Genomic DNA, 21,915 nt, shown 5'->3' on the forward strand with positions numbered 1-21,915 from the left:
TATTGTTACTTTATAGATTGCAACTAATAATTTTATATTTTATAAATTTGTGTATACTTACATATTGCTATATATATATATATATATATATATATATATATATATATATATATATATATATATATATATATATATATATTACCTTGCATATTATACTCTGAACCAATCTATAGGCCTTTATACATTCTTACATCAATTGCAAGTATATTTTTGCACTTCTGATTAGACGCTAACGGCATAACTCACTGCCTCTCATTGTACTCTGCACAATAACAATAAAGTTCTAATCTAATCCATGAACAGCTATATTATCCATAATGAGCAATGAAACCATTTTCATAAAAGATATTCAGACAAGTAAACTTGGCAGTCTTTAAAGGGTATAAATGATGCTACAAAATTAAAAGTGCAATTAAAAGTGTCAAGATCCGTCAGAATGTCATGGGTAGAGTTTCAACTGACAGCACGGTCTGATTTCTGGCAGGTCAAGGTTATTATTCTTGTTCATGAAGTGTAATTTTACCCCATTCATAGTAAACCTGCAACATCATGCTGAGGGATATAGGACACTTGGCACGGCGTGTTAAAACATTATAGACAATTTAAGACTGTTGGACTTGCAGGTGAAATGTCCGGCACCGCTGGCCAAATCCACAAAACATGTCGTGCACACACACCAGCTAAACGACCGATTTTTATTACCTTTCCAGCACTCACACACATCAGTGCGAGCGCGTGCAACCAGAGTGATGTGCGGTGAGCGCGCGCGCAGAGGCCACACGGAGAGAAGATTACTTTTTTTCCCTTTTTCCCCCCTTCAAGGAAACCGAGTCCGCAGCTACTCAGACTGCCGCTGAACGCGCTTTTTACCGGCAGACGGGCCCCGTTATGAGGAGTCTGGGAATTTAAATATTCAATGTTGACATAGTGCAGGACTGGCGCTAGGCCAGAGAGGCCAGTGTCTCGCGGGACCCGCGCGGTCCAGAACATTCTCTCCCTTTCACTTAATAGGTAGAAATCTTCTTCTTACATCTTGGGTAAATAATAATCTTTAAATACATCCCCTGACAATTATCTAGATATTCTCAGATAGTAGCTTAAATAACGACGCTGGAGCTCCGAGAGGGTGGGAAAGTCTGTAGAAATCTTGGCTAATATTCTTGCATTTTAAGCCAAAGCTCGTGCACAACAGAAAAGTGCCGGCATATAACACCATACCATCCCCTCTCTAAAACTAATCATTTTAAAAATAAATAACTATAGCAAATGCTCATGTTCATTTGTGTTAGTAAAATTACATTGGCTGGTTGATTTTCAGAACAGGTCTTTAATAAAAAGCTGAAGTAAAATAACTTGATAAGAGGACAAAAGACGTTTTCATAAAACAGTGGAGTTGCGACAGCCATGGTGATTTATTAAATGACATCAATATCAATGACAGCCTATATAAATCTGAGAGAAAAAAAGTAAGAGTTAGTTGTGAAACCTCTCTCGAATAATAATTTCTTACACTTGTGGCAATCTTAAAGAAAGTGATGAGTTGCTCTACCTGCAGCAACAGGAAAACTCAAAAGTGAAATTGTGTTGGTCTGGGTATAGATATGTGTGGATAAGAGAGTGTGTGCACGTGAGCGTGTTTGACAAGTTGCTGTTGTGCGCAGAAAAATCCCTCTCACTGTACAATGGCAGGGCATAGGGCTCGAGAGGTAGTTTATTGAACGGATAAGACCCGCGCGACCCCTGTTTCTGCCCAGACGGAGCGCGCGCAGTGTCTAGCCCATCACGGTGCTGTCGACAGGAAAGGAAACAATAATTCAAGAGCAAAATGATCCTTTACTTTGTTTTCACTGCCTCTTTTGTTATGTTCGCACATACTAACATTAAAGTTTTTAACCAGCTGTCAATACCTATTCTTTAAAAATAAATAAACAAACTAATATATATATATATATATATATATATATATATATATATATATATATATATATATATATAGTTCATTCAACTTTCAAAAACGAGACTTTTAGCTCTGCTCCGAGATTATAAAAAGCTTTTAAGCACTGTGAAATATTTCCATGGATTTTCGTGCTGTGGACCACAATGAGAGTTTATTGGAAAACAGCAAAAAAGAAAATTGGTCAAATCAGCAGTTAGCAGCCTACTGCGCACGAGGGGGCCGAATTATTCACAGACCTGAGCGAAATACATTCGTTCCGAATAAATCCAATGAGGAGGGGAACAACTTCTCACTAACTACTTGATGTTCAGTTTCGGCGTTTGAGCTTGTGTTGTGGCGTGGCATTGAACACAAGCATTGAACGTCAACTCAAACAAGCGCCTAAGGCAACCCGTAATCAAAAGCTAAGATTACAGTCGAGCGTTTAGAGAGCCATAACAAACAAAAACATTTCTCCGGGCTGTTCATACCGGAACAAAAATTCATAACGGGATTTGATCACTTGTTGCACAACCAGTTTGAACAATTACACAGAAAAAAAGGGTTAAGGATATTAATGTCCACAAATCAAAATACTTCAAAGCTTTCTTTCTTTTTTCTTTTTTTGTACCAGTCTTGTTAATCTAGCATATATGCAATTCTTTGGATCGCCTGCCGTAACATCAGCTGTAAGCTACCTGTTTGCATTTAAAAGCGTGCCTCCGCAGCTGGCTTTCTGTTGTCGACTAGGCGAAGCTAAGCTTTCAAAGTCGCGGCTGGAAATTGATGTGACCGGAGCAGCAGAAACTCGCACGAACCGTGTTGTTTTAACGAACACCGGGGCGCTCGGGGCTTGAATAGCGAAAGCGATTACAGCATGCGATAGTTAAAAAGTTTGTGCGGCACGCGCAACTTTTATGCCAGTTTCGAAGTCTGAAACGTCCGAGCGCGCGCGACGGTTCGCGTTTAGCTTGTCTTCAACACTTACAAGCAACTAACTCCGACTGGAACCGCTGGGGTCTGCTGACTGTAACTGTTTAGTGACTAAATGTTTCTATGCATCATACACATGGACAAGATGGCAGTTTGAAAAGGGCTAAAAAAGAGATGTTGCACCTACCAGTGGTCAGTTTCCTTGCCCTGCCTTTGGACCTCATGATGCCAGTCTTTCGGCGTGGGTTTGTCGGATTTTTTCTCGAATCTTTTCCTCCTTTTTCCCTTTTCCTCTGTCGTTTTTCTCTGTGATTCTCAATCCCAGACGCACTATCTCTCCAGCATTGTCAGTTTGGACACCTTCGCACATGCGCACACCCCCGAGCTGCCAGCATCGTCAAAAAGTTTGGAACGATTCATCACCCAAGTATTACAGATCTTGTCAGATTGCAATAGCCAGCGAGATCCCTCTCGTGTCAGATCTTCAGAGATCAGTGGGCGCGGGACGGAGCTATTCGCGACCTCCGGGTGCACGAGGAACCGGAGACATTAATTATAATGAAGCAGTCTCGAGCGTCCAAGGCGCCCGGTCTTTTGTGTTTTAAATGAAGACGCATTAATCACTGTTCAGGGAAATGACTATTGTAAAACGTTTTCATTAAACGTTTTATGTTGTTTAATTGAGATTTGACCATCGTTATGAATTTATGAAAAACTTTTGGGCAGTCGGTACCGAGGGCAGCCCGTTGAACATTTTTTTTCTTGCATGCGGCACTGACAGTTATTAATAAGAGTAGGGCTTGCGCTTCATGATTTTTATGTCGGTTATTGACCAACTTCATTCATACGGGATGAAAAAAAAAAGACACTGTAAAAGCCTATAATCAATTATTTTCCGGTGCGTAAAATGTTGGGTTGATAACGTGATTTTAGGAAGAGGTTAAGTTAAATCTGCATATTTATTCTAAACGCAGAATATTTTTCTAAATGTGTAACGGAAATTGATCTCTGATACCTCTGAGACGCATTTTTGCGATGTCCAGCAATTATCAAATTAAAAATATTAGATACGGTAAACCTTTAGCTGATTTGATCGTGATATATGATCCTGGATAACGAATAAATCAGCAGTATCGTACCTAATTTATTTTTTTTTTTTTTTATTTACTATTAGTTTTTCAAATGGGTGAAAATTTGGGAAACTCTTTGGGTCATTAAGTTAATTGTGCATTAATTAGAAGCGCGTGACATCATGTTGACCTTGCCCATGAACCTTTAAAAGGGTCGCTTTCCTCTCACTGGCGGTATTGATTGCTAAGTATTTCTAAAACGGATCCAATTAATCTGACATCACTCTGCATAAAAATGAATGGTGCAGAACAAACATCAGCTGCCGTCCACGCCTCTCTGCGCTGACCAGCACTTACAAATGCAACACATAAAAACCAGAACAGCCAACAGTAAATGAGAGAAAATGGAGGTTCTTTAAATAACAAAAACAGCCATTCCATATTTTGCCAAATTACAGCTCACAATTATCATAAATGACAGTGATCATGATGAAATTTATATTCATTTATTTGTTTGATTATGTATTTATTGGGCACAGTCTGTAATTTAAACTCAGCTAAAAATAATTAATCTCGCAAATCAAAAGAAATACCCAATGTTAATTCGTTTTCATAAATGGATTCTTCAGATTCACTTTCAGTGTTTTATGAGGTAACTTTATAAATGGAAACACGAAGAAAACTGAATAAACAATTAGTCTTCAATTGTTGCACCAGAAACGAATCAAATGTAAGCGTGAGAGAACAAGTACAACAACCCAATACAAACAGAGGGAGACAGAGAAAGAGAGGGCTTGAAAGCTGTCAATTCATTGCAGTCCTGTTTTGTTTTGCCGTTGGCTTTAGTCTATGAAAGAGTTTTAATCCACTCGCAATATCTCACAGTCCTTGTTTTTCACAGTACATATTTTATTATGATACTCTGACCCCGTCGGCCAGAGATGGCTGGCGTACTGGTGTGAAGATCAGTCAAGACCCCGTGGGCTGTAATTATTGAAAATTAATTGAGGCCAAAGCCCTTTTGGAAATGCGGCTAAATTATTAGCTTGTCGTCGTGTTTAAATCCACCCCATCAAAAAGAGAGGATCCAGTTTACCTTCTGTGATTAATACTCCAACCTAATTAAAGGTTTGCCCTCTTCTGTCGTTTGATGTACGGCACACAGAGGTCGTTGGCGAGATTCGGTGATGTTAAAGAGGGAAGGGAAGGGTTAAAATAAAAACATAATTTGTAAAGTCGGGTGCTCTCGCGCCAGACTGAAAGTGAAATGGGAGCCGCGGGCACAAGGAAATTACCGCGCGCCCGCGTGACCTTTGCGCGAGGTAATCAATCAAGTGATCAACAGGGATATTTATCAATGCTACATCCTGTCGGCTGCTCCTCAAACTCGAAATCAAAACAGTACAGCGTGTGAAATAGGTTGGATTATTTTATATAATATCTGTGATTATAATAAAGAGATCACATGATACAATTTTATACTTTAAAACTTTAAAAAACCCAGTTACTAAAGAAAAAAATCTAATACAACCGTGAACAAAAAAAACTTGCAATTTATTTTCATTACTCAAAGAGGAACGCAAAAAAAATTATGCAGAGAAAAATATGCTGAGCATTGTCAGAAGGGTAAGAATTACATTAATCCAGTTTTTTACGACAGTAAAAACCCGTTCACCCCAGTCATTTAATTAATATAATTATATTGGCATTACTTATCGGTATTATTTAACTCGGCAAAGTCATAATGCTTGTTGGTTTGGCAGAAAATATTACGTGGGGAAAAAATAGCAGGCAGAGGCAGAAAAGCCAGCGGTGCCCCAGCGAGCACTGCCCCTCTGAGGAGGCGCGCGTAACGGGAGCGCGAACGAACACGAGCGCATTCTTCACATCCGTGCAGGAGACTCTGCCAACGACTCCCTCTGCCCAGCCTCTCCGCTTCAAACAAGCGGAAACATTCCGTAACCACAGGCTTCACGGCACAGAGAGAGGGGGTAGACAGGGCTGCAGCAAACACGGTGCTTGCAATGCTTATTTTATTTATTTATTTTTTACTTTGCTAATTTGCACGCTGTGCATTGGTTAGTCTCGACCACATCTAGCCTAACATCTAAATAACAGGCTACTATTTTTTAGCCTAATTAGTATACGTTTAATTTGTAGTTTGAAACAGGTACCACAAAAGTTTACAAGTTAGTAAGTGCAGAATAGCCTACATAAATTGATGCTTGCGAACAGAACTCTGAGCAAAGCGGTAACCATAGCAACAATAGAGCTTTAGAACACTTTTACGATCGTCATCGGACGGTCAATGACATCATCACTGAAAAAAAAAATGAATGTCGTGGTTTATCACATATCACAAAATAATATAAGTGTTTGTTTAAAAAGTATATAGAGGCGCCAAAAGACAATTTGGTTTGCGCGAGACGAACCACAACATATTGCGATGAAAATTTCCTATTGGAACTCTTTTACAAATGTGGATCCCCTGCAAGTTACTGAATAATTCGCATACTGTAGAAAATATATAGGTTGGTGCTTTGCTTGGCGAGCGGTATTTACACATCTGCGGTGGGGCTTCATGTCCAACAGCAACAATGTATGATTACTGTGAAATCAATAGCGATTGAAAAAGGCTTTAATAAAACAACGTTAATAACATCACGTCAAGCTTAAATGGTTTTAAAAGTATCCGAGTTAACAAGAATATTTATGAAAATGGCACATAATGGGGGAAAGCTGATCCAATTGAATTACATTAGCAAACTTATAACAATGTCCAACGAACTTTTCATCCCATCCACAGCAACTGCAATATTGTGACATATCTCTTCTATTTTTAAAGGTAATAAAAACTGTTGATAGTCAAGACAAAGCAGAAACAGTACAACATTTTTTAGACACACTCTGGATGTGATGTGCTCGCGGACGTTAAACAGGCACTGAAAAAAAAAAAAAAAAACCCTGAGTAAAACGAGACTCATGCCACAAGACGCTGATGGTTGGGCAACAGTGAAAAAAAAACCCTCTGTGGGGAAAGACATTGTGCTGATCTAGCATGTCTGTTCGTCAGTCATAAAAATCCATCGCTATACCATAATAAATCTGATTCATTCATATGTTGTGTATAGCTTCTTTTGAGTGAAAGGGTATTTAGTAATTGAAGTGCTTGTTGCACAGCCAAGTCTGAATTTTATGTCCTCTCTACACTAGACCGAGCGCGCGCTCGCGGGAAATTAAATGCTGAAAGAGCTCGTGCAGTCAGAGAATTTGAAATCCTTTGCAGTAAAGAATATCAGTAATTATGTATGTGTAAATGTTATTGTACATTTATTTAATGTACCTTTTGATATATATTTTTTTCTATGGTTGTAATAGATGCATGAAGATATTAATAGTATCTATATAAATTATTTTATAAACAGCCTAAATCGATCAATTAATTATAGAAGTTATTTTAATAAATAGAAGCAGCGCCGAAGGGAACAGCGCAAGAATCATAATGATATGGGATAAAGAAAATCATAACAGTGTGGAATGAAGAATAGTTATTTTTCTGAAACGTTTTAAGATGACATGTGCTACTATTTAATAAGATGTAGCCTGGTTTAATAAAAGCAATGGGTAAAATGCATCAAGCGTTTGGAGAGAAGTGCGTTACATTATTCCCCAAAAACGGTTAAGGAGTTTTTGGGACTAAACATTTCCGAATTCATAAGGTGCATTGTCCCGTTATGCAATGAGTGAGTCTGACTAACACTTTCAAACTCTTGGATATAGTGATACACGAATAATTATTGGAGTTTTACTGCCATCTAGTGACAAAAACAGACTTTGTGTAATAGAACATCATTTGAGATTTATACAAAACATTTCTTTCATGACTTTTTAATGTTTCATAACAAAAAGTGCCCATGTTCTTTCTAAGTGTTGAAAGAGAAATAGAGACCCGCATGATGAAAACTGTTGCATCCCTGCAAGCCTGACTTACCCTCGTTTGATTGACATCTATTGGAGGAGAATCGTCTGCTTGCAGCTCCCCTTCCCGGCAACTGACTATCAACAAGGATTACGATGCGCTCTCGAGACAATCTGTGGACGTATTTATTGCCCTGAGAGCGGCCTCTCCAGCTTTATAGGCAATCGTTTATCCTAAAGCACATAAACACCATGCTCATCCATTCCCACGGGCTCCAGCGTGAAGAGTCTTGACGAGTAATCAATTGGGACAGTCGAACAGAATTATTTATTCCCAATTCCAGTAAAAATGGACAGCTCTGATGCGCACCAATTCCCGGTTGTGTCTTTCTTTCTATAGGAACAGGTTAAGACAAACCTAGGGAATAAATTCACTTGTCAAAATGAATCAAAGTGAGAAATTTTCACTTTACATTTTAAACATGTATACAGTAAAGTGTGTTGTTACACATCTGCAGTGTTGGGGAAAGTTACTTTTAAAAGTAATGGATTACAATATTGTGTTACTCCCTAAAAAAGTAACTAATTATTACTTAGTTACTTTTTAGGTAAAGTAATGTGTTTGTTTGGGCTTGTTTGTTTTTTAATTAAAAAAAAAATGAATAGGCCTCAGGCTGAAGGAAATGCAAAATTCATGCCTGTACAGAAAGCACAACTCAAACAAATGAAATATTAAATACATAAAGTATAGTTGTGTAATTTAACATATTTTATCTAATTATTGCAGGTTTGCGTAATATTCTGAGTTTGCATTTCATAGTTTTTATTCATTTTGAAGAATACTGGATGTGTTTTTGTGCAAGTGAGATGAGTAAATGCATGTTCATATTAATCATCATGTTCACACAGCACACACAAAGCCTCTGAACTTACTCCTGATTTCTCTCAACATGAGGACAGGAGAGCTGTCAGTCAATAAATGGGAAAGCAATGTAACTTGCGTTACTTGTTAACTCAGATATTTTGCTGCAAATGTAAAAGTAATGTGTTACTTTGCTACTTGAAAAAAGTAATCTGATTACATAACTCGCGTTACTTAGTGTGTAGCCCCAAACACTTCACATCTGACATTGTACTGCATGATTTTATGTACTTAATGGTACATTTTTTTGTAAAACACCATTTTTGAAGAATATAGTGTGACGTCTGATGTTTGAGAAAATATATGGGGTCACTAACTTTATCAATTTTCAGTTTTTTTGAACATTTTTACTGAACTGTACCTTAAATGTGTCCTATGGTGTGACATAACAAAAATTAAGAAAAAAAAAAAAAACTCTTAATAATATAGAAATAGCATGAGAGAGATTTATCTTCATTTGGTAGACACTTATTTTCATTTATTTACTATGAAATTATCACAACATTATTTTTTCCCCTATGACTTGTTGGCCATTTTCAATAAAAAATAAAAAATAAAAACTTTGCTGTCATCTTTTCAAAACTGCTGAAAATTATACCATTTTAAGATGAGTGATGATTATATCTCCCCTACTGCAATACTCAATTGTTCTTTTAAGATATTTTGAGATAAAAACAAATCTGCGGTTCTTTTATGCATGTCACACCATAGGACATCGTCACACTAAAGGACAAAAATGGTAGTTATTGCATTAAAAAGAGTGAGTGGTATTACATTAAAGTTTTTTTATTTAACTTTGAATGTGTCAAAGAAGAAAATTTAATTTTGATACAAACATATCCAACTTTTTTTTTTAAATCAACTAAATGAACTGACTTCTTTGAAACTTTAACACCCCAAAATCTTTCTTTAAATGTAATTAATTTGTTTGTTCAAGAAGAAATAACATTTCGTTTTGTTACATCATCAACCATGTTTTTAAAAATCACAATTTTTTAAAGTATATGGCTGCTCTTTTTAAGTCGATTCTATTAACTTTGCGTCATTCTCTTCAGAGAATCTCCTCCTCGTCATCTCCTCCCTTCTGCGTGGATCCCTGTTCATTTTCTCTCTATACCTCTATATGTCCTCTCCCTCATTTCCCTCCCTCAATTCTTTCTTTCTCAAAAACAGACTAACACATTTTTTTGCTTATTTTCATAACAGTACTTTTAATTTTCTGCAAAACATCAGAAAAAAATATTATTCAATGTAATTATTGCATTTAAGAACACTGAAAATGATTTAAATTGATTTTTGTCCTCTGGTGTGACAGTACAGGCGTCACACCGGTGGACATTATCTGCCACACCATAGGATGTTTCAGCCTTTAGAGTCAGTTCATGACCTTGCTATTCGTAGCTAACCTGTCATTAGCAGTTAGCAAGACACATTTGCATAATTTTCCATGATTATGTAGTTTAACATACATTTTTTAATTAAAAAAAATATATAATTTAGGGGTTTCACACCAAAGGACAATAAAACACTTTTACAGTGGTTCCAAAAAAGTTAAATATTTGAACAATTCTGAGACAAAAACTAGCCGTCAAAGCCCTCACAGGGCTTCAAAGGGGGCTTCAGTATCATGACCTTGAATGAGGTCCTTCAGCTAATTAAAGTTGTTCATGGAATTGCCCGATTTAATATCAGGATATATGGTGTCACAACCGGAGGACATGGTTTTCAGTGACAAAATGTATCAATTTGATACAAAATATATCAAAAAATATCCTATGTTTTTAGAAATACAGGTGCATCTCAATTAAATTAGAATATCATGAAAAAGTTTTTCTTTCTGTAATTTAATTCAAAAAGTAAAACTTAAATATATTCTAGATTTATTAGACATAAAGTAAAATATTTCCAGACTTTTTTGTTTTCATTTTGATGATTACAGCTTGCTGCTCATCAAAATCAAAAAATCAGTATCTCAAATTCTTAGAATATTTAAATTCAAGTTCTATTAAATTACCATTCTCAGGGTATAAATACTGGGTTTAGGTCAGTAATCCCAACAGCAGTCATGGGGAAGTCTGCTGACTTGACAGTTGTCCAGAAGACAATCATCAAGACCCTCTACAATGAGGGTAAGCCACAGAGGGTCATTGCTGAAAGAGCTGGCTGTTCGCAGAGTGCTGTGCCAAAGCATATTCATGGAAAGTTGACTGGAAGGAAAAAGTGTGGTAAGTGTACAACTGAAAGGAATGACCACAGGCTTGAGAAGACTGTCAAGCAAAGCCGATTTAAGAACTTAGGAGAGCTTCAACGGGAGTTGACTGAAGCTGGAGTCAGTGCATCAAGAGCCACCACACACAGACGTCTTCAGGAAATGGGTTACAACTGACACATTCCACGTACCAAAGACAATGTCAAAAACGTCTTACCTGGGCTAAGAAGAAGAAGAACTGGACTGTTGCTCAGTGGTCCAAAGTCCTCTTTTCAGATAAAAGTAAATTTTGCATTTCATTTGGAAATCAAGGTCCCAGAGTCTGGAGGAAGAGTGGAGAGGCACAGAAACCATGTTGCTTGAAGTCCAGTGTGAAGTTTCCACAGTTAGTGATGATTTGGGCTGTCATCTGCTGGTGTTGGTCCACTGTGTTTTCTGAAGTCCACAGTCAACGCAGCCATCTACTAGAAAAATTTTAGAGCACTTCATGCTTCCTTCTGCTGACAAGCTTTATAGAGATGCTGATTTCATTTTCCAGTAGGATTTGGCACCTGCCCACACTGCCAAAGCTTCCAAAAACTGGTTCAATGACCATGGTGTTACTGTGCTTGATTGGCCAGCGAACTCGCCTGACCTGAAGCCCATAGAGAATCTATGGTGTATTGTCAAGAGGAAGATGCGATATGCCAGACCCAACAATGCAGATGACCTGAAGGCCGCTATCAAAGCAACCTGGGCTTCCATTACACCTGAGCAGTGCCACAGGATGATCGCCTCCATGCCACAACGCATTGACGCAGTAATTCATGCAAAAGCAGGCCCAACCAAGTATTGAGTGCATAGAAATGAACATGCTTTTCAGAAGCCTGACATTTCTGTTTAAAATATCCTTTTTTAATTGATCTTATTAAGTATTCCAATTTATTGAGATAGTGAATTGGTGGGTTTTTGTTAAATGTGAGCCAAAATCATCACAATTAAAAGAACCAAAGACTTAAAGTACTTCAGTCTGTGTGCACTGAATTTATTTAATACACTAGTTCCACAATTTGAGTTGAATTACTGAAATAAATGAACTTTTCCATGACATTCTAATTTATTGAGATGCACCTGTATATGAAAAAAATAAATATTGCCATTTACTAAAATAAAAGACACTTGTAAAATTATGCCTGAGGTATTTTATAATATTTTGATGCTTTTCTTTTTAATTTATAAAAGTTGTAATTTATTGAACCATGCTTGAGACAGTCACACACCATAGGACAATTTAAAGGTTTGGCCCAAAAATGTAAAAAATCTAATTACAAACCAGTTATTATAACAACAGGTCCATGTAAAGACAAACAAATGTTTAACCATTTACTTAATTTTAAATGATGACAATACTAATTATATTCATATTTTTTATATATTTTCATTATTTATTATATCTTATGCGACAGTGAAAATGCCATGTCATGTCAACAACTCACTCACTAAGCTGCACTGTTCTTCTACTACTTTAATGTCTTAAATGTGCACTTCATTTCTCAGTTATTGCGCGGTTTTGCCATAATAAAATCATGACAGTTTTTATTATATATTGTATCTTAACATTTATATAGTTAAATACAGTACTGCCACAGTCTAAATCGGCTGGAAAACGGTGGGTGGTTGCTTGCAGTGTGTACACGGACCAATGCAGTGAGGCGTTCCGATCACTCAGAAGGGTTACATGTGTGAAACAGCACACACTATCATTCCATTCATGTGAAACACGTTCATGCACAAAAATCGTTTGTACCACATGAACTTAAACCGGCGCTGAGGAGCACTAAAGTGACGTCACATCCCCTCAGCGGCACAGCTCAGTTCCCGTAGTGTAGTGGTTATCACGTTCGCCTAACACGCGAAAGGTCCTCGGTTCGAAACCGGGCGGGAACAAGCATGACTTTTCGGTTTTTACTATGACAAACTTCACACAAAACAGCCCACTGACCATAAATGAAAAGCATTCATCCAAACGACGATTTTCTCTACATGTAAAGTTAAAATACAAAGGTGCAGTAATTGGCTTTGGTCACTGGATGGCGACAAAACCTCTCAAAACACGCGAGCATTTACTCAGCTTTTGTAACAGTCTTGGGCCTAATCATTGATCATGTTTAAAAAAAACTACTACATTCTGATTTTCTGCACTTGGGTAAAGGGTTTTATATTCGCACATTCGGACTTCTGATAAATTCAGACTTAACAAATAAATGTGCAATAAATTAATGTTTGCGAATTTTAAGCAGCAACATGATATTGACAACAAACAATTTCACAGTCGATCAAAATAGGCAAGTATTGTTTTGATGGCATATTTACTTGTGAATGTCCACTGAATGTCCAATGTAGTGTGATTAACAAGGCTATTGAATAATACGGATGTCCGAATGTGCGAATATATTATTTTATAGTATTTTCTGCTTTAAATTACACAATTTCCTTATGATTGATTAGTAAAATATGATCTAAAGGCATTGACTTGTCTTTTTTAAACGAAAAGTGGGAACACTATCCTGGGTCACATAAACTCTGTTAGCCTATAAATCATTTTTTTAAAATAAAAAAATGAAAACACATACTGAAACATCATTGTTAATTTGAAGCAAATACAATAAGTACAGCCAAACAACAAACTAAAACAGCATCTAATAAAAGTAAAACAGAGTTGGCAAACCACGCTGTAAAAATGCATCGCCTCACCTCAGGTTTGTAGAAATGTCAGAAGGTTGGAACATGTCGACGACATAAACTCCTGGTTTCAGTCGTGAGGAACATTACATTTAACACAGTATCTGGATCAGCTTATTAGAGCAAACGCTACATTAACTCAGTCAAAAAGGATACAAGTTAAAGTCGTTGAAATCCTTGCTAACCAAATTATGTTTACCTAGCCATTGCGCATGCGCATTATTCGAGATGTCTGACTTGTTTATTGAATCGGTTCTTTTCAAACAGTTTATTTCAAAGAATTGGGTCATTTTTTTATTATATATATTAAGCAACAATACAAAAATCATTAGGGCAGATACAGACGTGTTGTCAGGGTAAGAAACAACAACAACAACAACAATGTAATTAATTTACACCTTATGAGGACACAAGGGATGAATATATAATATAGTTTTTGTTGTTTTAGAATTCACAGAGCTTTGGATAATTTCCTTTAAATAACTTTAAATAAAGAAAAGAGAGGTTTAGAGGAAGCAGGAAACATACATTGATCAGTAGTCAAACAATCCAAAGAAAATATCTTTAAAGCTGCAGTCCACGATTTTTGTCCCTCTAGCGGTTAATAAACAGAACTTGCATGCGTCTTGCAGAAGAACACTGTAGCCGGAGCTACTTTTCTCTGTGTATGTATTGGCCGACTAACTTCCAAACAGTGTATTTGAAATAATACTGAGTCCACCTTTAATCCATGACAAGGGAAACTGTATCCTTTCATAACAGCCTCATAACGGAGTGGCATTAACGTCATACCCTTCTGAGCCACGCCAAAAACCCAAATCGGAGCCTTTCTAGACAGGGTATTCCCTTACTTTAAAGGTCCCGTTCTTCGTGATCCCATGTTTCAAACTTTAGTTAGTGTGTAATGTTGTTGTTAGAGTATAAATAAAATCTGTAAAATTTTAAAGCTCAAAGTTCAATGCCAAGCGAGATATTTTATTTAACAGAAGTCGCCTACATCGAACGGCCAGTTTGGACTACATCCCTCTACTTCCTTCTTTAATGACGTCACTAAAACAGTTTTTTGACTAACCTCCGCCCACAGGAATACACAAGAGTTGCGTTTGTAGAGAGTGTTTGTCGCCATGTCGTCGAAACGCTGTTATTTTCATCCCGCAGTCCAATCACCGGGTCTGATTCCGGCTCAAATTGATAGGGTAAAATTAAAGACATGTTTACAATAACACTGAGCGCGTGCATCTCCACGTTATGGTAAGAGGCGTGACCTTTCCGGGCAAGATGCGCTAAACTGCTGTCGAATCACAACACAGGAACAGCTGGCACAATCAGAACTCGTTACGTATTTCTGAAGGAGGGACTTCATAGAACAAGGAAGTCATCAGCCTGTTTTTATGACAGTGGAAACAGCGGTATACAGATAAGTAAATTATGTGAAAAATACTGTGTTTTTTACACGCGAAACATGAACACGTTATATTGCACACTATAAACACAATCAAAGCTTCAAAAAAACACGAAAAACGGGACCTTTAATTTACCATGGTTTTAGTTGTCCTATGTAAAAATGTAAGCTACGTTCATAATAATTAAGGAAACACTTACCTACAGAACCTTAGCTACTGCTATCACATTATAGTTTCTAAATGTGTTCAGGCAACAATAATTCATAATAAACACCATAGTTTTGTTTTACAGAATTTAAATTAACATTGATCTAACCATGCTAATGATACTGTGCTCTTGGATTAAATTCCACTGTTAAAATAATGCTACTATGCCATGATTTTAGAGTCAATTAAACAAATCTCAGTCTTTTGATTTATAGTGTTTCCCTTTGAGATGCTTGTCAAAATTAAGTAGCTGCACACTCCATAAATTAATTATTTGGGTGACAAGCTTTATGGATTTAAAGGATTTTCCATACATATTATGCTAAAGTAATGCCAATATCCTTAGGGTCCAATTTCTCCCCACCATTTACATAATGAGAAATATCATTTCCGCAATGTAAGGACATCTGTGCTAAATATATAAGCTAACGGGGGATGGGCGACAGGAAGGGTGGCTTTGACAAGAGAGGCATGTGGGGGTCAAGGGTGATTCATGACCTCTCTTTCAGTACATAATATAACCAAGGCCAGTTCTGTGCCATGAATTCCCTGGAGAAATGCTCTAGTCTACTCTTGCAGACAAACAATCGTAAGTACTGATATGGTACAATGCGTGTACAATGCAAACATTGCTTAATCTGTTGTTTGTATAGGTCAATATAATATTTATAATCATGTCCAAGCAATGCATGTGTGTGTTTAAAGAAGATATATAGCATAATCAAGCTAGAAACAAATCCTAATGCTGATGGCAGCATTTGGGCAACAGTATAATGAGCCATTTTGCTCTGGCGTCTCTTGTGGTTTGATTCAGAAAGCCAGAGCCCCAGACCATGTTAAACAAATGGACATACTGTGGTTTAATGCATCTGTCAGAGTAAAGACACCAGTATTGAGCAAACAGAATCAGACTAGGAGACACTAAGCCTGATGCAATTCTCTCACGAGATCCACTTACACTCTAATCGTTAGTCTGAACTGATTACTTCCTTTAGTCTTATCTCATTACCCACATCGACAATTATGCAAAACATATTTCTTCTCCTTAAATGAATAGATTCTTTTACTTAGGAGGATGATCGTTCCTTTGATGGACTGTCCGAACAAAGATTAAAATGTTATAGGGGTCGGTTGGAGATACTGAAAGGCTAAAAGGTCAACCGTGAGCAAGAGACGTGTTTGAATGGATTAGAGTAATCTCTTTCCGTCTCTTTCCACCCTCTCTCCCTCTTTAAATAAAGTCTGTCCATTAAAAAGCGGTTGAGAATCCCCTTTGGGATGGTGGATGCATATTCCACTAATAGAAAGCTGATGCACACATGATTAATTTTTCAAGAAACTTCTCTTCACCCTTCTCTTGAGTCCACAGCTGCACTTCTCAGTGTCTCTTTGATTTAGCCAGTGCAATACTCCTGCGTTTTCTAATATTCCCAAGCGGCCGTTATCTCTTGAGATTTAACAGCAGTGTGGGCAGTATCAGAGAACAATTTCCACACTAATGAATTATCAAAGTGTTCCCTCCAGTGCTTGAAATGAAATGAAGTTCAGCTGAAGTTCTCGAATCGGCTATCACAAGGCTAAAAATATACACCAAAAATAAAATAAAAATGAAGCCTTTAAACTGTGACAGTTTAGGCACAGTTAGAACAGCATTTCACACTATGCTTAACCCTTAAAAGTGTTGTTATTGTTCACTAAAGCAAAAACTGTTAAACACTGTTTTTGTTAACTGAATCCAATTAAGATTAAATATAAATATTAGATGAAAAACAAACTTGAAGAAACTTAAATGAAAATTAGAAATGTTTCCTCTGCAACTAAGTGAAATAAACAAGTTGAAGTTGAAGTAGGCATCTAAAATTACTAAAAACTTAAAAATAAATTATAGCTAAATAGAAATATTTAAAAAAAAAACTAACAAAAATGACAAAAGAACATAACAAAAATACTAAAACTTAAACTAAAATTAAAATGGAAACTGAAAATTTCATAATACTAAAAATAACACTTTCATGAAACTGTAGAAATGTCCATTTTCAGTAAATAAGTAAATCAACTACGGCTGCAACTAACGATTGTTTTGATAATCAATTGGCCGATTATTTCTTTGATTAATCAGATAAAAAGCCCAATTTTCTTTTTTCTTTTTTATTGACAAAACACATTCCACATCCTGCCCAATGCTGACCTTCAAACAAACGTGCCAACTGAATGCTACGAAAACATATATAGTCAATATATCTATATCTATGCTATTTGCAAAAGAGCTATAAAGAAAAAGGACAGCTTAAATCCCTACATTAAAAATGAAGATAATAAAGAAAAATAAAAACACAAACTCAGTGTTAACAGGTAAGAGGAATGTTCTGCAGGAACACACACATTTACTCTGGACACAATAACCTGTTACTGTAATTTCTTTATGCTGTAAATGTAAGAAACGTACGGGCGGAGATCGCAGTCCTGTTGGCGAAAGGTGCAATAGAGCCGGTCCCTCCAGCTGAAATGAAGACAAGGTTCTACAGCCCCTACTTCATTGTACCCAGGAAAGGTGGTGGGTTACGGCCAATCTTGGACCTGTGAGTTTTGAATCGGGCCTTACACAAGCTACCGTTCAAAATATTAACACAGAAACGCATCTTCTGCATCCATCCACAAGATTGGTTTGCAGCAATCAACCTAAAGTACGCATACTTTCATGTCTCGATTCTCCCTCGGCACAGACCGTTTCTACGCTTTGTGTTCGAGGGTCGAGCATATTAGTATAAAGTCCTCCCGTTTGGTCTGTTCCTGTCTCCTCACATCTTCATGAAGGTCGCGGAGGTAGCCCTTGTTCCCCTGAGAGTTGCCCGATCAGAGTTGTGTTTTCCTTCCTGCAGCATGGGTTGGAGCGAAGGCTGTCTCCCTCCACTCTGAAAATGTATGTTGCCGCACATCACAATGCAGTAGATGGTAAGTAGATTGGAAAGCACGACCTGATCATCAGGTTCCTGAGGGGGGCGAGAAGGTTAAATCCTCCTCGCCCTCACTCTGTACCCTCTTGGGACTTGTCTTTGGAGCTCACAGCACTTCAGAGACTCCCCTTCAAACCTCTGCAGTCAGTTGACTTAAAAATTCTGTCTATGAAGACAGTTCTCCTGTTTGCATTAGCTTCCATCAAGAGGGTAAGGGACCTGCAAGCATTTTCGGTCGACAGACCGTGCCTGGAATTTGGGCCAGCCAATTCTTATGTCATCCTGAGACCCAGGCCCGGATATGTGCCCTAGGTTCCCAGCACTCCCTTCAGGGACCAGGTGGTGACGTGCAAGCGCTGCCCCTGGAGAAAGCAAACTCAGCCCTAGTTATGCTCTGTACTGTAGTGATTTTGGATTAGCCTCACATGAGGGCACCACAAATGTAGTTATTTATGGTCTTGACTATTAATATTAATATTTTGTATTAATATTAATATTGATTCAGATGATTCCTTCCAATATTTCAGGGCACCAGACAGGATTCTAGTATAGGACATGTTCCTGAGTGTTGGAGGTCTTTGTGTAATCCAGAGAACTGTAGGTCAGATGGTGGTCAGTCCGTAGGATCTTCTGTAGGTTGGAGGTACTTGAGTTATGCAGGTCGGGAGTCAAAATCCTCTGCAGAAGCACTTGAGCTGCTTGAAGATCCGTGTGGTGAAAGGTCTACTCGCAAGAGTCTCACCTTGGTCGTGCTGTTGTTCTTTCCTCATCAGGTCAGAAACTCAGAACAATAGTTTGTTCACATGAGAAAGTTTTTATTCCTTCCTGTTGGGGGGGATTACAAATCCCCACCTTTCCTGCTGTGGTGATGTTATTGGGTTTCCAACAGCTGCAGAGCTGCTTGAAGATCCGAAGTCCAATTTTGATGTGAATTGGTTGAGGTATCGCACTTCTGTCTCAGTAGGTGTAGTTGCATTGGCTTTTATTCCAGGTGTGGTTTCCACTGTGTGTGCACAATTCCCTGGATGAGTAAAAGGATGTATAGGACATGTTCCTTACAGTATTCCTGTCCATTTTTGGTGATTTCAAGCCAATATGTTTAGAAAATGTCTTTCTTTCTGGGCATTTCTTTATTCTTGCTGTGCTCTAGCCAGAACCGGTTTGGCAGCCCTAAGAGTCCATGGCCATTTACACCTTGAACTCAGACATGGAGGGCTGAGGTGAATAAAGGCAACTCGTGATGAGATTAGCCTTTGATCAGTGGGCCGTTGATGTCATCTTTCCTGTCGTCCACCTTTGGCAGTCCTGATTACAATAGTCATTTAGTCCTATCAAACTCTTTTGTATTAATCAAAGTGGGACAAAGGGATGTCTGTTGTGAAGCTCTGGTGCTATCAAGTCTGCTGTTCACTATACCATCCACGCTTTGCAGTATGTGGACTGAACGCAGAGCTTAAGGACCTCAGACCAGCTCTTTGTCTGCCACGGAGGCCAGCAGAAGGGAAAGGCTGTCTCCAAGCAGAGGATGGCCCACTGGATAGTGGATGCCATAGTCTTGTCATATCAAACCCAAGGCGTGCCCTGCCCGTTCAGGTTGAGAGCTCACTCTACCAGAAGTGTTGCTTCTTCCTGGGCTCTGGTGCATGGAGCCTCGCTGGCAGATACATGTAGAGCTTCAGGCTGGGCGACACCCAACATGTTTGCTAGATTCTATAGCCTTCACGTAGAGCTGGTATCCTCCCGTTTACTCGCCCCAAGTGGCAAGTGAACGCTGGGGACCCACTCAATGTTGGCTTGCTGCGCCATTCCCCTCCTATGGACAGGATACGTGTGCTTATTTTGCTCCAGTGAGTTCCTTGTTTGGCGAACCCTGTTGAGTTCCTCCATCACCTTTGGCAGTCAAACGTTACGTCCCGTCGCCACAGTTGCTGTACCACCGCTGAACGGCCGGGTCACTGGCCTGAATATGGGAGGCATCTACTTCCGTATTTATACCCACGTTGTGGAGTGGAGCGTGAGATGCAAATCTGCTGTGTCATTGTGCATTGGCTCATTTAGTTACACTCGAAATGGATTGGTCTCTCAAGCAAGATCCCAATCCGTCGGATCAGTTCCAACATAACGTCTCCATTCCCTACCTCAGGGAACAAGGGTTGTAGTTTTTGTTATTTTTGGACCAAAATGTATTTTCGATGCTTCAAAAACTTCTAACTAACCCACTGATGTCACATGAACTACTTTGATGACGTTTTTATTACCTTTCTGGACATGGACAGTACCGTACAAACATTTTCAATGGAGGGACAGAAAGCTCTCGGACTAAATCTAAAATATCTTAAACTGTGTTCCGAAGATGAACGGAGGTCTTACAGGTTTGGAATGACATGAGGGTGAGTCATTAATGACATAATTTTCATTTTTGGGTGATTAATTCAGTTATAGTTTTAGTTAAAACAGAAAAACAAGAACCGAAAGAAAGAGAGGAGAAAGGTAGCATTGATCAAAATGATCAATGTACAGTCCAATCGCAGTTTATATCCCACAGTGCAATGGGTGAGTTAAGGTCACCAACCTATGATTTTATCATCTTAATGTGAGTTATCTAATGCCATTACTGTACTGAATCAGTTTGAGGTGCTGTCTAGAAAGAAGAGAACTAAATCAATGGGGGAATTCTCTCTCTTTCCCCTTATAGACACAAGAGAGAAAGAGAGCGATGTGTTTTAGGATGATCTATATGCTAAAGCAGTGAGAGTGCACTGACCATAAACAATTCATTACGAGGACAGGATGGCTCAGGAACAGATATCTGCTAAGACCAAGACACAGTTCAAATGTGAGCAAGAGGAATGATGAACGACAAAGGATGAGATCATCTGTGTGGGACAAAGAACTGACTTTGCAATCGACCTGTTTGTGTATGTTTTATGTACTGTATGTTTTAAATTACCCATCTATGATCAGATTGTCACCTTATGAAGCTCTCAAATGTTAAAGATGCCATATTATGCCCTTTTACAAAGTCATGATATTGTTTTTGGGTTCCACTATGTTTTGTCTTCCTTGAATAGGAAAACGCATTGTTTTTTACATATTTTACACATATTTGTTGCAGCTCCTCTCTTCCCAGTCTGTCAGTAACCCTCTGTTTAGTTCCTGAAGCCCCTCATTACAAAAAGCACAGTGTGCTCTGATTCATCGGCTGGATCAGTGTGTTGTGATTGGTCAGCCGCTTCAAGCATGTTTCGGAAATGTCACGCCCCATACTATAATGAGTTTCAGCTTCTCAGGTTTAAACTCAGGTTTTACTTGAACACAGCGGCAATGTTGTAGTACTCAAGACCAGTCTTAAGACCATTTTTTGAAGGTCTTGGTCTTGTCTTGGTCTCGACCACGTTTGTACTCTGTCTTGTTTCGGTCTCAGACTAAGAGGATTTTGTTTTAAGACCGGTCAAGACCACAACTACAAGGATATCACTAAATTGAGAGTGCATTGTCTGATTTATTTATTAACGTCATTAATGTGATTGGATGTAAAACTTACTGCTTCTGATGCAATTAATAACTTATTTCTAATTTGATTTATTTATTGTGCTGGTTCAGAAATTATTGAAGGATGAATGAAGGAAATTAAAGGGGTGG

The 21,915-nt window shown here is 38.1% G+C and overlaps 1 protein-coding gene and 1 non-coding gene across 16 annotated transcripts in view; one reads left to right on the forward strand and one right to left on the reverse strand.

Moving 5' to 3' along the window:
- mecom (MDS1 and EVI1 complex locus) overlaps window positions 1-13,883 on the reverse strand; it is a 252,071-nt gene extending 238,188 nt beyond the window's left edge. For 4 of the 15 annotated variants that reach the window (XM_048161020.1, XM_048161023.1, XM_048161014.1 and 1 more), the window contains exon 1: window positions 3,057-3,511. In XM_048161020.1, the coding sequence (XP_048016977.1) occupies window positions 3,057-3,093 (37 nt within the window). In that variant the 5' untranslated portion in view covers window positions 3,094-3,511. Of the gene's footprint in view, window positions 1-3,056; window positions 3,515-7,930; window positions 8,276-13,721 lie in introns of those variants that run through there. The other 11 variants (XM_048161028.1, XM_048161015.1, XM_048161022.1 and 8 more) reach the window with 6 other exon arrangements.
- Window positions 12,842-12,914, forward strand: trnav-aac. The gene has a single exon. It is a non-coding gene; the product is annotated as a tRNA-Val (tRNA).
- Window positions 13,884-21,915: the final 8,032 nt, after the last annotated feature.

The sequence above is a fragment of the Megalobrama amblycephala genome, linkage group LG16, assembly GCF_018812025.1.
Source record: "Megalobrama amblycephala isolate DHTTF-2021 linkage group LG16, ASM1881202v1, whole genome shotgun sequence".
Classification (NCBI taxonomy): Eukaryota; Metazoa; Chordata; class Actinopteri; order Cypriniformes; family Xenocyprididae; genus Megalobrama; species Megalobrama amblycephala.